Source organism: Apodemus sylvaticus, chromosome 20 (genome assembly GCF_947179515.1).
Source record: "Apodemus sylvaticus chromosome 20, mApoSyl1.1, whole genome shotgun sequence".
In the NCBI taxonomy this organism is placed as follows: Eukaryota; Metazoa; Chordata; class Mammalia; order Rodentia; family Muridae; genus Apodemus; species Apodemus sylvaticus.
In genome coordinates, this window is record NC_067491.1 from 26,177,639 (window position 1) to 26,191,581 (window position 13,943).

The following is a 13,943-nucleotide window of genomic DNA, read 5'->3' on the forward strand; positions in this document are numbered from 1 at the left end:
AAACCCAAAAAAACCCCCAAAAAAACAACAACAAAAAAACCAACCAACCAACCAAGCAAAATAAATAAATAAATAAATAAAACAAAAAAAACAACACCACAAAACAACAACAAAAAACATTTTAGAAGGTAACTTTGTGAATATACTTCAACACAGAGGATATTCATAAAAGTGTTCTAGAGATGAGGCTGCATGAGTTCCATAAGTGTTCCAAAGCACAGATACTTCCCTCTAAAACAATTCTGAAGAATATATGTGTGTGCGTGTGTATGTAATCTCAACGTAAAAGTGATTTGTAAATGTGTATGTATACTTGTGCATTAGCTTGTGAAGAAATACTTCCCTACATGGCTTCCAAACTTTAAGAAGGCATTAATTAATTCACACCTCATCAAATCCAATTTCCTTTTATTATCAAATACTGCAGAAAATTAACGGTTTGTACAATCTTAAATTCTTTTAGGAGACCATGTTAAACCAAAGAGCAATCAGATCAATATGAAGTAACATTTAGGCTAGAGCTTTCTATCAGGCTTCCTCTTTCTCAAGTGCACAACCTCTTAAATAGATTAGAAGCGGACAGCTGAGAAATGCTTTCACTGCTTTCCACGGTTCCTAGTGAATGTCATTTCAGAAATGCCTATATGACACATGACGACGTGGAATGTCCCCACCCATGAAAGAACATTTGAGTCAGGCAGGCACTGAGGGCAACTATACAGAAGCGAAGCCTGCCTTTTTATGGTTAGCCAGCTCAACAATGAGAAGATAAGCACCCAAAATACTAGTGAGGTCAGAAAATTCTGGCTTATGAGGATCCATAAAGAAAACATTGAGAAAAGACTCTGTAATTAGAATCACTATAATATATGTATTATTTTTATTGCTATGTAACCAAGAAATCCTTTCCTAAATGAATACAAAGGATTTGTTAAGATATTCATTCATTTTTAAACGAAATTACATAAACTTGACAAAATTCTGCTTGTATTAGTAATCAGTGATATAGTCCACTCTTAAAGTAAATCTAAAATACAGATATTGTACTGTAACAATGGATACTTAAATGTAAGTTGTTGGCATATGCTTTTCTGATACCTTTTTCTTTTTTGAGACAGGCTCACACTGTAACTCTAATTGTCCTGGAACTCACTATGTAGACCAGGCTGGCCTCAAACTCACAGAGCTGGGCCTGCCTCTGCCTCCCAAGTGCTGGGATTAAAGGAGTCCGTCACTCCTCCTTGCCTCTGATACATTTTTAATGCTGTAAATCCTGACAAAGGGGCCAACATAACTTATCAGTTCATTTTCTATGAACTCTACTGTTAAAAATTACAATATTCTTTTTTTTTTTTAATTAAGACAATGTACACCGACTGAAATAGAATGCAAAGAAAATTTAAGAGAATCAATTCAGGAAACTATGTTAAGGAAATTTCTATTTTGTCTGAAGATAAGATATACTTCTAATAGCAGATAGTCTATAAATGGTAAACATATGGTTTAGAATGTGCAAAGAATCAGTGTTCTTAAGTGGTCAAAACTGCTCACACTTTGTGCTTCAAGCTGTGCCTTAATAAAAATAATCTGGGAAATACTTTCCAGAGGAAAACAAGCAAAAAGACTTATGGAAACATATAAATATGGAATCACAGAGGAAAACAAGCAAAAAGACTTATGGAAACATATAAATATGGAATTACAGAGGAAAACAAGCAAAAAGACTTATGGAAACATATAAATATGGAATCAATGGTTCCCAAAGGCTTTCCCCACTCCAGTGGATCCCTTCAGATAAGCGTCTATTGTTTCCTATTATGTATCCAAGAGACAAGGTGCTGAAACTGGGATATAGAATGCCACCATTTGCACTCTGCCATGCCATGTGTTAAAAGCAGGACACAGGGCAGTGTTATAGGATCTGTTCATCCTTAGCTACAACTGTACTTTAACCAAAGCACAAAGAGCATCTGTTGTCATTCTTGATAATTTTATAGACTGACATGGGGATTTCAACTGCCCTTTATTTTGATGCTACATCCTTCTGTTGTTAAAATAGCCCAGTACTTTATGAAATGCTACCAGATGATCAAACTACTTGTTTTAAATTTGCTGATGGAGCAAATCAAAAATACAGATTTTGTTCTTTTAGTGACTGAAATAAATATATTCATATAAATAAGAGAATCAATTATGAACAATAAGTAAATCACACTTTACATTTTTATCAAGATGAAAAAAAATCCCCGGGCGGTGGTGGCACACGCCTTTAATCCCAGCACTTGGGAGGCAGAGGCAGGCGGATCTCTTGAGTTCCAGGCCAGCCTGGTCTACAGAGTGAGTTCCAAGACAGTCAAGGGCTACACAGAGAAACCCTGTCTTGAAAACACCAAAAAAAAAAAAAAAAAAGAAAGAAAAAAAAAAAACCCTTTTATCTTTTTCAAATTAAGACCAGATTTTGTTAACTTAGCTATACTTTGTATTTCGTGGAAAATATAGCTTGATATTATTATTAATGAGAGGCTCCCAACTAAAGTCAAGAATGATTAACAATGCACAAGCTAATTTTACCAGCTCAGAAACCGCTTTAGATAAATAACGTTATTAGCATTTTGTGTAATATCCCATGTCCTGATTATAAATATCAATGATCACTGTACACAAAATAAACTGAAGTAATTATGCTGCAGAGTGCTGACAAGTTGAGGTTATTTTTTTCTTCTGACACAGGACCTCATTGTAGTCCTGAAACTCAGAGATCCACCTGCCTCTGCCTCCCAAGGGCTAAGATTAAAGCTAGGCCTGCATCCATGCCCAGCTGAGATTGTCTTCTTGAACATCTCATATATGAACTTCCTACAGTTTATAGCCAAGAACTGAATGTACTCTTAGGTATAAAAATCACTGTAAATAAATGCATAGCAAACTGAAAAATGAAAAGGAAAACTAAATTCTATATTTTGGAAAAGAAGGAGTATTTTTATAGTAATTTCTTTTGTAAATAAATAAATAAGTAAAAAACCAGAATCAAGTATTCTTTATTTAATAGTCAGAAAAAAAAAATCTTAGTACTTCCTAAAGTTTAGAATAATTTTGAATTCTAGAATAATTTAAACATATTACCATTGCATTTTAATTATCATAAAAGATCTCAAATGTTAGTTAAAACAAAAACAGATTCAGAAAAAAAATTGTTCATGTTTTTTCTTTTAGCTGATATACAGGGAAAACTCTCAAATAGTAACCATCAATACAATCACCGAAATATTTAAAACTGGTCTTCAGACTTAAATTAAGGGTACCAGGGCATGCCTTTACTCCCAGCACTCAGGAAGCAGACGCAAGAGACTTTCTGTGAGTTTGAGGCTAGCCTTATCTACATGGTGAGCTGCAGGACAGCAAGGACTACCTAAAAAGACTCTGTCAAAAAAGAACAAACAAACAAACAAACAAACAAACAAAAAACAAAAAAAAGGAAAAAGCCATCAGTGGGGTAGGTGGGCTGGGGACCTAAACTAAAGCTTGGGCTCTAGATTCAGACTGCTTTAGAATTGCCATTCACTGTAATTCACTGTGTTGCCAACCTTGAGCACAGGAAGGAAGGAAGTTGTGAGAATTTAAAGTGATACTGTTTCTAAAGCACTACTTCTCAATACAACACTGTTAAGTCATGGCTACTGCAGTCAGCCCTAACTTAAAATAAAAGTGAAGGAACTGCTAGAGGTCTTCTCCTGTGAAGAGCGTATCAGCATGTTAACATCCTTTCTCTTCACTGTGATTATGGAAAGGGATACACTTTCAAAACAAAGGTAGAAAAGATGGCTATTTTTAAGCAGACTACAAAGCAATGAAAGCAGCACCTTTAGGATATGTCAGGAAATAACACTCTGCAGTAGGAATAAAATGTTTTGTCCTTACACCTAATAAAGATTTCTAAAAGCCATTCCTTCGAAATCATTTGGATTTTGAAGCATGTTCTCGCTTACTGAACAGAGCATGGACACACGGTAGGAGAGGGCTGGCACACGCTTCCTCTGGGCTGCCCAGTGCTGCTTCTACCTGCTCCACGAGAAAATGCTCAGTCACAGCTTCAATCACACTGACGCTAAAGCTCATGGAAGACAGTCTTGGTTATAACACTTCAAAGTCAGACCACAAAACTGTTGCAAGGAAGCACAAGCCAGCGACAGCGGAGAAGGCAATCTAAGAGCAGCAGTGTGGGGGCTGTGCTGGACCAGCAAACCCCATATATGGCTACACTGCCTATTTACTGTGGGAAGTAAGGAACCAGTTTGGGCTTAAATATTTGTTTAATAAATTTAAAAATGGGTTCTGGATGATTTCAATAAAAAAGTCCTATGAGCCATCAGCATGAAGTATCACAGCTTTTCTAAAGGAAAGTATACAGAAAAACAATTTCATGTACATTTTTAACACTAATTTTAATACCTTTATAAATAAAACTGTATCATCTTGTGACAAAAATAAGAGGTAAAAGATAAAAAAACTTTTGAAAATGCATTCAGTTTAAAACAGATTGCTCACATATAGCACCTGAATTATTCTGCAACAAGGAACTTAAATATCAACTGCTTCTGCTGTCTCTAATGCTTCGCTTCTTAAGGAAAACTATACTACATTATTCCTACATTTTACAAAGAAGCTTTCAATGGGTCCCTAACTAGTTTATACAACTTGTATTTAAGAGCACAATGATTTAATATTACGCTTATCTATAAGTCTGTCTAGTTGAAAACAGGCGGGGTGGGGGGGACTATTACTGTAAAATTACAAAAGAACACTGATCATTCATCCTTGGATTTCACTATAGAATCTATCTCAGGTTCTTATGAAATTGTCAACTGAATGCACTTTCTATCACTTAACCAAAACTTGAAGCTGATTTAGGACTTTTTAATAGAAAGGGTTGCTACTTAGAAATACTTTAAATACCAATTAAAAGAAATGCATCAAAAATCTATTTCCAAGTTTTTCATTTGTTTCATAAAAAACACAGGTTCTATAATATTGGACCAGTATTCTAAATATCTGGACATGCAGGCTTCAAATATGTATACAAATAACCATGAAACTTATTTATAAAAGGAAATAAAACAAGTCAATAAAAATGTTAGTGAGTCAGGCCCTGGAAACATAAATATATGGAAGAATGGGTCCTGACTCTTCTAAGTTTGGGAAAGTGAGCTTCTAGATACTATTAGTAAGAAGTGTTTTTAAACAAGATGGCCAGAGCGTGAGTACACTGAGTGTTAAGTACCCCAGGGGAGCACATGTGTCTGCTACCTCAGCTACAGGGTCAAAGCGGTTGGCAGTTGGATGGAACCTTACAGGAAACTGAGCTGGTAAAGAAAGGAAGGCTATTTTAGTGGAGGAAAAGAAACGACTAAAAGCATAGAAATAGAAAAGTAAAGGTCTCTATGAAGCATAAGCTAGCGACAGTGAGTTTTAAGCCTACATTGAGCAGAGGCACAACACAGGATTGCCAAGATCTTTCTAAAATCCATATGCATCTTGGACTGAAACACGCATGCATGCATGAATGCATATGTGCACATGTAAAGAAGGAAAGACAAATTGTTAGTATAATACTAGGATAAAAATATAACTGCTTGGAACAGGTTGACAATCAAAGTAGCAAAGAAAAGAAGTACTACAGAGGTGATCCTGAAGAAAAGCCAGGTGACTGGTGGACATATATCCACAGGGACAATGAATGAAGGAACTGAAATGTTTAACTTCATCTTGACATTGATGACATTATTAACAGAATAGAGGTGTCAATGAAAAGATAGTGCTCAGTGAGGAACAATGTCTTAGTCAGAACTTTAGGGTGAAATTCATGAGGATTTAAAACTAAAGCTGAATATTCCAATTATGTAAAAAGGATTCTATTCAATCTCAAGACAGGAAAAATAGTTAACAAATAAATGATAAAGCAGATTATAAAACTCAGTTACAATTACAAAACATTTTCTGAACAGTAAAGATTCCTCAAAGAAATGTTTTGTGAAAACAAAGTAGCTGCTAGCCAATGGCAAAAAGGACTAGACCTTATATACATGACTACTTGAAGATATATACTTTTAGCTCAAGATTACATTATATTACATTTTTCTATTAATAAGTTGGTTGTTGTAGAAGAATGGGAATTAAAAATTGACTTGAAAATCATTGGCGTGGAGGAAAGTTAAGACTGTGAGGTTAAAATAAAAAAGCTAACCTCTAAATTGTCACTCTTGCATTTCAGACGTGCCAGTAAGGACCAGCCAAAGGCGCTCTATCCATAACCCTCTGGTTCACAGGACAAAAGCTTTGGTACTTCACATCCCACTTAGCACCCTGCCATTTTCCTTACATCTGTAATACAGGTGATCTGTACTTAGCATTATTTGTTGGTTGAATGAGCGCTCACTGAAAGCCGTGAAAACCTAGCTACTGCTCTCCATCCCTTCACATAGGAATGCCATCATATGGAGAAAAACTGCTCTTCCTCTTCTTCCAAGTGTAGGATAAGGGTACCGCTCTAACTGACTGCCAACTAGCAAAACTGAAATTGTACTCAGGACCTTAGGTTAATGTGAACCAGAGGCTATTCTACCAGAACAAAAGGTGAATATGCAAATAGACTAAAGAAAAATTAGACTGGCAAAATTGGAAAGACTTCTGAAAAGCTTAAGATCCAATGAAGAGGAGGAGAGGGGTTCCATTTCTCTCCTCTCACTAACTGGAGTCCAGAATTTGCAAGTGAAGTCCTTATCTTCACAGTCATAATGGGAAACAAGTATGAGATAAATAAGAGCAATAGAGGAAACACAATAAACATTTCAATTCTGCTTTTTTTTTTTTTTAAAAAAATCGTTTATCTAACATGCATTGGTGTTTTGCCTGCATGTATGTCTGTGTGAGGCCATTGGAACCTCTGCAACTGGAGTTATAATAGCTGTGAGCTACCATGTGGGTGTTGGGAATGGAAACAAGGTCGTCTGGAAGGGCAGCCACTACTCTTAACCACTGAGCCATCTCTCCAACCCCACAATGCTTCATCTTTTAAGGACTTTGGCTTCATTGATTTAAGGACCGTGCTCTATGCCAACCGCAAATAAAAAGGCTTTATACAAATGGCATAAACTTAGAAACATCTCCTTATATGCTTGTCAACTCGAACAAAATATGCAATCATAGAGACTACACCTACATTCACTAAACCACTGAATTCAGTTAATCAAGAAGATATCATTAAATCTGGCTTCTTCAAATAAGTAAAAACTTAGAAGCACAAGCCTTTAAAAGCCAATTTCATGTCTCTTCAACTATCTAAACTAGTATTGCAACATTAAAAAAATGTTAGACGTTGTCCTCTTCCTCCAAGCCAATACAATTCTCCACAGGGAAGAAACTCTACATTTCTACTGAGCAGTTTTAGAAAACATGGTGATATAAATCACTATCCAATTATTCTGACATACAGTAAGTGTGTTTCAGGACCAATTTCTCACTAAAACTTGCCAAGGACATGTGAAAGAATATTTGAAGATTATTTTTTAATTTTATATAACTTTTTTTTAATGCTGAAGTTGATTTCCTTCTCAAAACCATGTTTTCAGCTCTAGAGTTCTACGGTGCCTGAAGCTTAAAGCAAATGAACTTTACATTACATTAGAGAACCACCCTGTATTTTCCCTCGGTGCCATTCTAAATTCCAGATCTGTCCTGCAGATTGTCAGGCACTTCAGTCCTTCCAGTCAGCTTTGTAAACAAAGGCTACGCCAAGCTTGATATGTGAATTTGATTAAATAAAACTTTAAATGGTCATCACTTATTAAAGCAGGAAGCAATAAAAGGAAAATGCCTCCATACCATGTCTTTTTAAAAGGTATAAAGTTAACAGGCACAAAATAATAAAGTTTAGGTACAAAGTGCGAAGCCTTAGGTTTCAACCTCTGTTTTTAACCACACTATTATTCAAAATAGAGCTATGCTCTCCCATACAACCAAGAGGAGTCTGAGAGAGCGGGAAAATTCTTTTTCACTGTAAATTTCCTAGTAATTCCAAGTTTCTAAATATGAAAATAGAAAGAATCTATGTCATGGCACCTATTACCAGCACTTAAAAACTCAAATTTCAAGCAGAACTCTAAGTTTTGTTGCTTTTGGCTTGTTAAAGGCAAAGCAACATTATCTCTGGATTGCCAATAGTTTCTCCTTATTTGGCTAACATTGAGAGATCCCAATCGGACTACTATAAAACTTTAACATGCACAAAGCATCCATTTTGAGAATAGATTGTGATTAGCTTTCTTTTTTCTCCCGCTCCCCCCCCCCCCCGCGCGCCCCCAAAATCAAAGTTTGGCAACTGTCTTTGAGGAGTGCACTGTGTTTATTCTTGTCTTTCCTAGCCCCGGTGTACACTCCAGGAGCCAGGACTCAGGGATCTGTGACTGCGACAAACTTCGAGTACAGGAAACCATAGATTCCAGTTATGAGGTGGGCAAGCCCACTTGGGAAGGCTTCCTTATCAGGTACACTACCAATCCCCTCTCTTTCAGCCACTACAGATTAGCTAATTACACCCCGTTTTCCCCTCCCCACTGACCAAGAGTAATAAAGGAGAAAACAGGAAATCGTTCGCTCAGGGCACGGGTTTTAGGGCTCTTGATCACTATTATCGTCATCCTCATTGGTAATCAAGTCCTAAAAAGTACACCAAGACCAATGCCCACCTACAGGCCAAAGGGGTCCATCTGTCCCTAGAGTCCCTACCGCTCCCCGTTAGTGGATTTTTCAACAACCCTACCCCCCCCCCCCCACACACACACACAGTCTATCGCTGACACCGGGCCTCGGCACAACCCATTACACTCCTGCTCGGCTTGACCCAGAGAACCAGACACACGTCCACAAATGGCCCTGGGGCCCCAAGAGGACCACAGTCCACTGTGCCCCGCGCCCAGCCTCCCCCGACGGAGCCGCCCCCTCACCCGCAGCAGGGAGTCTCCCGCCACCCCCCGGCCTCAGCACCGGCGCCCGGAGAGGCCAGGGCGCGAGCACGACAGCGGGCCCCGGGGTCCGGGCGAGGACGGCGGGGCACACAGACCTGGTGCAGGGCGGTGAGTCCGTCCACATTGGCGTAATTGATGTCGGCGCCGCGGTGCAGCAGCTTGAGGACCTCGTCCGTGTCGCCGCTGGAACAGGCGGCGAGGAAGACGGCGCCATCGTCGAACTTCACCTTGGTCTTCTGGCGCTTCACCACGGGAGGCTCGAGGTCCGTCTCGGAGCCGATCCAGCGCTTCAGCTGCTCGTTCCGCTTCTGCTTCGCGTCCGCCATCTTCATCCCCTCTCCTGCCGCCGGCTCTTCTTATCGCGAGCGGGGGAAGGGGGCGGCGGCGAGGGAGGCGAGGGGACGCCGGGGGGCGTGCGACCGTGTCTGCGAGAGCGGGCCGGAGCGGAGCCGCGAGCCGGGGAGGAGACGCTCGAGACTTCCAGTATCCCACAGAGCACTGGGGCGAGCCCGGCAGAGCGGGCCTCTCTTCCTACCACAGACGCCCTCCCGCCCCCGGCACGGCCGCCCGTCCGTCAGCCGCGGCCCGGCTGAGCGTAACTTCGCGAGATCGCGGCCGGGGAGGCGCCCTGCGGCCAATGCGCATGCGCGCTCCCGCCTCGGCCCGGCCCAGGAAGAGCGCGGCGGCCGAGAGCGACGGGGGCGCCACCGGAGGGAAGCGGGTGTGGCTCTGGCTGCGGGGGCTGGGCCGCTCCTGGAAGGGAGGAGGCCGGGAAGGAAGGTTGTCCGGCGGGACCGAGAGCTCCGAAGGCCGCCGGTCGGAGAGCGAGGCGGTACCGGGCAGACCTGCCTCCGGGGCTCGTCTGGCCGCGCGGGGCGTCTGCCCGGGGCGGAGGGGTTTCCTATTGGCTGCGTGATTTGAATGGAGTGGACACGGGTCGTGCATTAGGTGCTTGGGGGTGCTCTTCCCGAGGAACTCGGGTGAACCCGGGCGATCTCGATGAGAGGAGCGTTTTAAAAGTGGGGTCGGAGTCGTCTCCACGGCCTTGGTGGCAGTGACCGAGGTGATCGCCTACTGGCAGGGGACGACCTGCGGTAATCGCGGTGGCTTCCTGCTAACACCCACTGCAGAAATGTCTTTCCTCTTAGGCTTGCTCGCTGGTGGTGTTTTGTTTTCCCTGTCTCTTAAGCCTGTTTTGATTTCTTCTTCCTTCATCGCTTTCAGCCTGTGTGGCACTGCCCATGAGGTTAGTTCAGCCTTGTTAGCTGGTCCTGACCTTTTAAGGGATTTATGGTTCCAGCTCCATTGCTTTCTATGGAGTAAAGACTCCGCCGCGTCTAGAATTCAAAAGGAATGTGGATGAAGGCAGTTATTTCGACTGATACTTATCCAATACATGTCTAATAAGTCGTGACTTCCTAGGCTCCGAAAATACAGTAAATACGATTTATTTGAGCCCGTTTCTTACATTCTTGTGCTGTAAAAGACATTATCATAAAGAGATTTTAACTTTGCCTCTTCTAAACACTCTCCCCTCCTGTACACTTTAGATCTATAATGTCATAAAAACCCTACCATTGATCCTGTTTGGGGATCCTGCAGACAGTGACCCCCTTAAAAGAAAACAGTTGCGATTCTTGCCTTGCCCTAACTGCCTCCCAGTGCTGGGCATACAACAGTGAAAAGTTATTTTCTTACTCTCAGCTTGTTGCCTTTCTAGTAGATTATATTAGAATAATTGAGTAAAATCTGCTGAGGAAACCACCTTATAAAACTGAATATTCTGAATTTCAATTTTAGGAATAGTAATAGAGTCCAAGCTAGGATAAAAATATTTCCTTTGAAACAGAAAATGAGTGTGGCACACATCAAATACTTCATTATGTCTTCATAAAATGTGCTGAGGATCATACCATCAGACCTTTGCACAACAATGACTACAATGGTGTTGCTCACTGAATTTTCTTAACAAGGAAACTATAAAATCCCTATGCACAGAGGCCCTTGGACCCATGAAACCTCATTGCCCCAGGGTAGGGTAATGCCAGGTCAGGGAATAGGGAGTGGGTGGGTTAGTGAGCAGGGGGAGGGGGAATGAAGAAAGGGGATAGCATTTGAAATGTAAATAAAGAAAATTTCTAATAAAAAAAAAAAGAAGAAAAGAATTGGGTATACCCTTATCAGCTTTCCTATATACCTAGAAAAAAAAGCCATTTTTCCTTGTTTTCCAAGAACATTCTGGTCTATTTATTTGCTCTTAAGTACTCTTGAAAGCATACACATTGAAATCTCACGTTTTCATTTGGGCAAGAGGACTTCAATGGGAAGCATGCCATTTCTAAGCACTTCTTTTGGGACATAAAAACAAAACAATAGTTTATTAATAAAACATAATTAAGTCCAATTCTCAAAAGCTGTCAATTTAAAAAAAAATGGAAACCTCAGACCTTGGACTATTAATTTGTCCAAACTTCATTTGAATTTAACTTTTTATTCTCCATAACTTTTAAGGTCAGTCAGCTCTTCCTGTTGCCATCTGTACCAGCTCTGTCTCTTTAGAATATATATATATATATGTGTGTGTGTGTGTGTGTGAGTGTATGTAGTATATATACTAAAGACCTATAGTTAATTCAAAAATAAGTACAACTTTATTAGAACTTATAGAAAGCAACCATTTCATATTATGTTAATTACCAAGTGATTGGTCTAAGCCAAAGTTGAAGAAATACAAATATTTTTATTTCCTAATGACTTGTATGTAAGTTAGAATGCGGGGATTTCAATTCCTTTAAGGCAGATGGACTCTTACAGTGGAAGCACATGTGTTTCAGAACCCGAATAAACGTTTACAGTGTAAAATATTTAGTCCCAAACAAAGAGTTAGCCAGAGTCAACAATGAACTATCCAACCTTGCTTTGGACTGCACCTAAACTCACCTGCAGCTCTGGGTCATAGCATCCTGAGTCTCCTGACAGCCTCTCTCCTTAGCCCAGCGGTTCCTTGTACTCCTCTATGATGGTTAGCTTTCTTCAGCTCTTCAGGTCAAGGATTATGCCACATCAGGCTTCATCCCAGACACCTAACCTCTCCCCTTAGCACACCACACGTAATAACTACCATCTCCATGAACCAACTACATTGGTTCCCCCAAACCTGGAAACCAAAGGATGATCTGGGAGTTCTACAGAATGTAGGTGTAGTCCTGAAAAGATAGTAACACGCTGCTGTCACCCACAACTCCCAACCTCTTTCATGTCCAGAATTAGAAAGCAAGTAGCCCTTAATAGCAATAATTACTTGTTTTGCAATACTTTATCACTTTTTTCCAGACTCAAGAGCCAGAAATACTATTAATGGTTTATTTAATGTTTTTAGAACTTACATAAAATTATTTCAAAGGAAACACGCTGCTCTGGTAGGTAGAAAACATGACAGCAAAACTGTATTCTAATGAGGTCACCTATCAATACTTCCTCTTCATTTATAAAAAAATTTTTTTAAGGGTTGGACATGCTAGCATAAAGCTAAGCTTTATCTAATTAGAATAATTAGAAGGATTAAAGGATCTTGAAGAGAGTAACTTTATTCTTGTCAATTCAGTTATTTAATGGTGCATCTAGCTAAAATTACTTCTACACCACACATCTGCTTTCCCAGTACTTGGAAAAAATGGCTTCAACTACCATGTATAACAGTGATGATTAGAGAAGGTTACAGGATGGACTTCACAGCATGCACACCTGCCTATTTCAGAGTACTGAGGCAGCCACTGGAAGAAAAAAGTTACCTGAAAGTACTTATGTGCTCTGGGAGAAAAGCTAACACTTTTCACAACTAACATCTAAAAGAGAATTTGAGTGCACAAGCTCTGTCTGGAGATGCCAGTACTTACTTGAGGGACCCATTCAATCATTCTTTTCTGGTTTTGGTTGCTTGGCTTTGGGACAGAGTTCCACTGTGTAGCTCTGTATGTCTTGGGACTCACTCGGTAGACCAGTCTGGCCTCTAATTCACAAGAGATCTACCTGCCTGTGCATCCCAAGTGCTAGGATAAAGTTGGGAACCTCTATGCCTGACTTGAGCTGTACTTACAATTAAATCCCAGGAAAAGCTTCTAAATTCCCCAGGGTAAGATCAAAACTGTGCAGTGAGAGCAAACTCAGCATCTACAGGGATACTTACCAGCCTCCATTTTGTTAAGTGTGAATAATACTACTACTTTCTGTCATTTAAGATTAAGGGGATAGCGTGGAGGAGAAGGGAAAGGTTCAGGGTTTTTGTTTTCTTGTGTTTGCTCCCTTCCCCTACTCAAACAGATAGTAACTCTCTCTGCTTCCTTGCCTCTGGGCACTTTTGTGGCTGGGGAGAATGCAGAAGTGGCTTTCAAAACTATTTCCTTCCTAGCTTGATGTGGCCATCTCCAAATTTCCATTTAATAACAATTTGGGGCCATTAATCTGGTTGCAATTAGCATACGAGATGGTTAGAAACCTATTGGAAATACATTTGTATGCTATTAGATTTCAATCAAAATAACATTTTCTAAATTTGTTTTCCTTGCCATACAAAATATTATTGGTTGTTATTTTTACTTAGGATGGAGAATAAAAAAACTAAGCAGAGGGCTTTTATCTATGCCTCCCTTGGTTGTTGTCATGGTGGGGGCGAGTTTTCATGGAGAATGAAATTTCTTGTGTAGACCTGCTAAAATGAGAGAGAAGTCTGTGGGGTCTTATGAACTGTAAATTTGGTTCATACCTGGAGGGACCTCCTGATTCTTACAGGCTTAAAGCAGATTGCTCTCTCCAGAGAGACTGCGATGTTAAAGCCTGAGACTCCCAGACATTCTAGTGCTATACATATAGAGTGCAAAAGTTTGGAGGATTAGGGTCAGCCCATTGTTATTGACCCATTGTCTT

The 13,943-nt window shown here is 40.3% G+C and overlaps 1 protein-coding gene across 4 annotated transcripts in view; it reads right to left on the reverse strand.

Moving 5' to 3' along the window:
• The window catches only part of Ppp1r12a (protein phosphatase 1 regulatory subunit 12A), a 103,492-nt gene extending 93,907 nt beyond the window's left edge, over positions 1-9,585 (reverse strand). For 3 of the 4 annotated variants that reach the window (XM_052166006.1, XM_052166004.1, XM_052166005.1), the window contains exon 1: positions 9,116-9,584. In XM_052166006.1, the coding sequence (XP_052021966.1) occupies positions 9,116-9,352 (237 nt within the window). In that variant the 5' untranslated portion in view covers positions 9,353-9,584. Of the gene's footprint in view, positions 1-9,115 lie in introns of all 4 variants that reach the window. The other variant, XM_052166003.1, reaches the window with a different exon arrangement.
• Between the last annotated feature and the right edge of the window lie 4,358 nt (positions 9,586-13,943).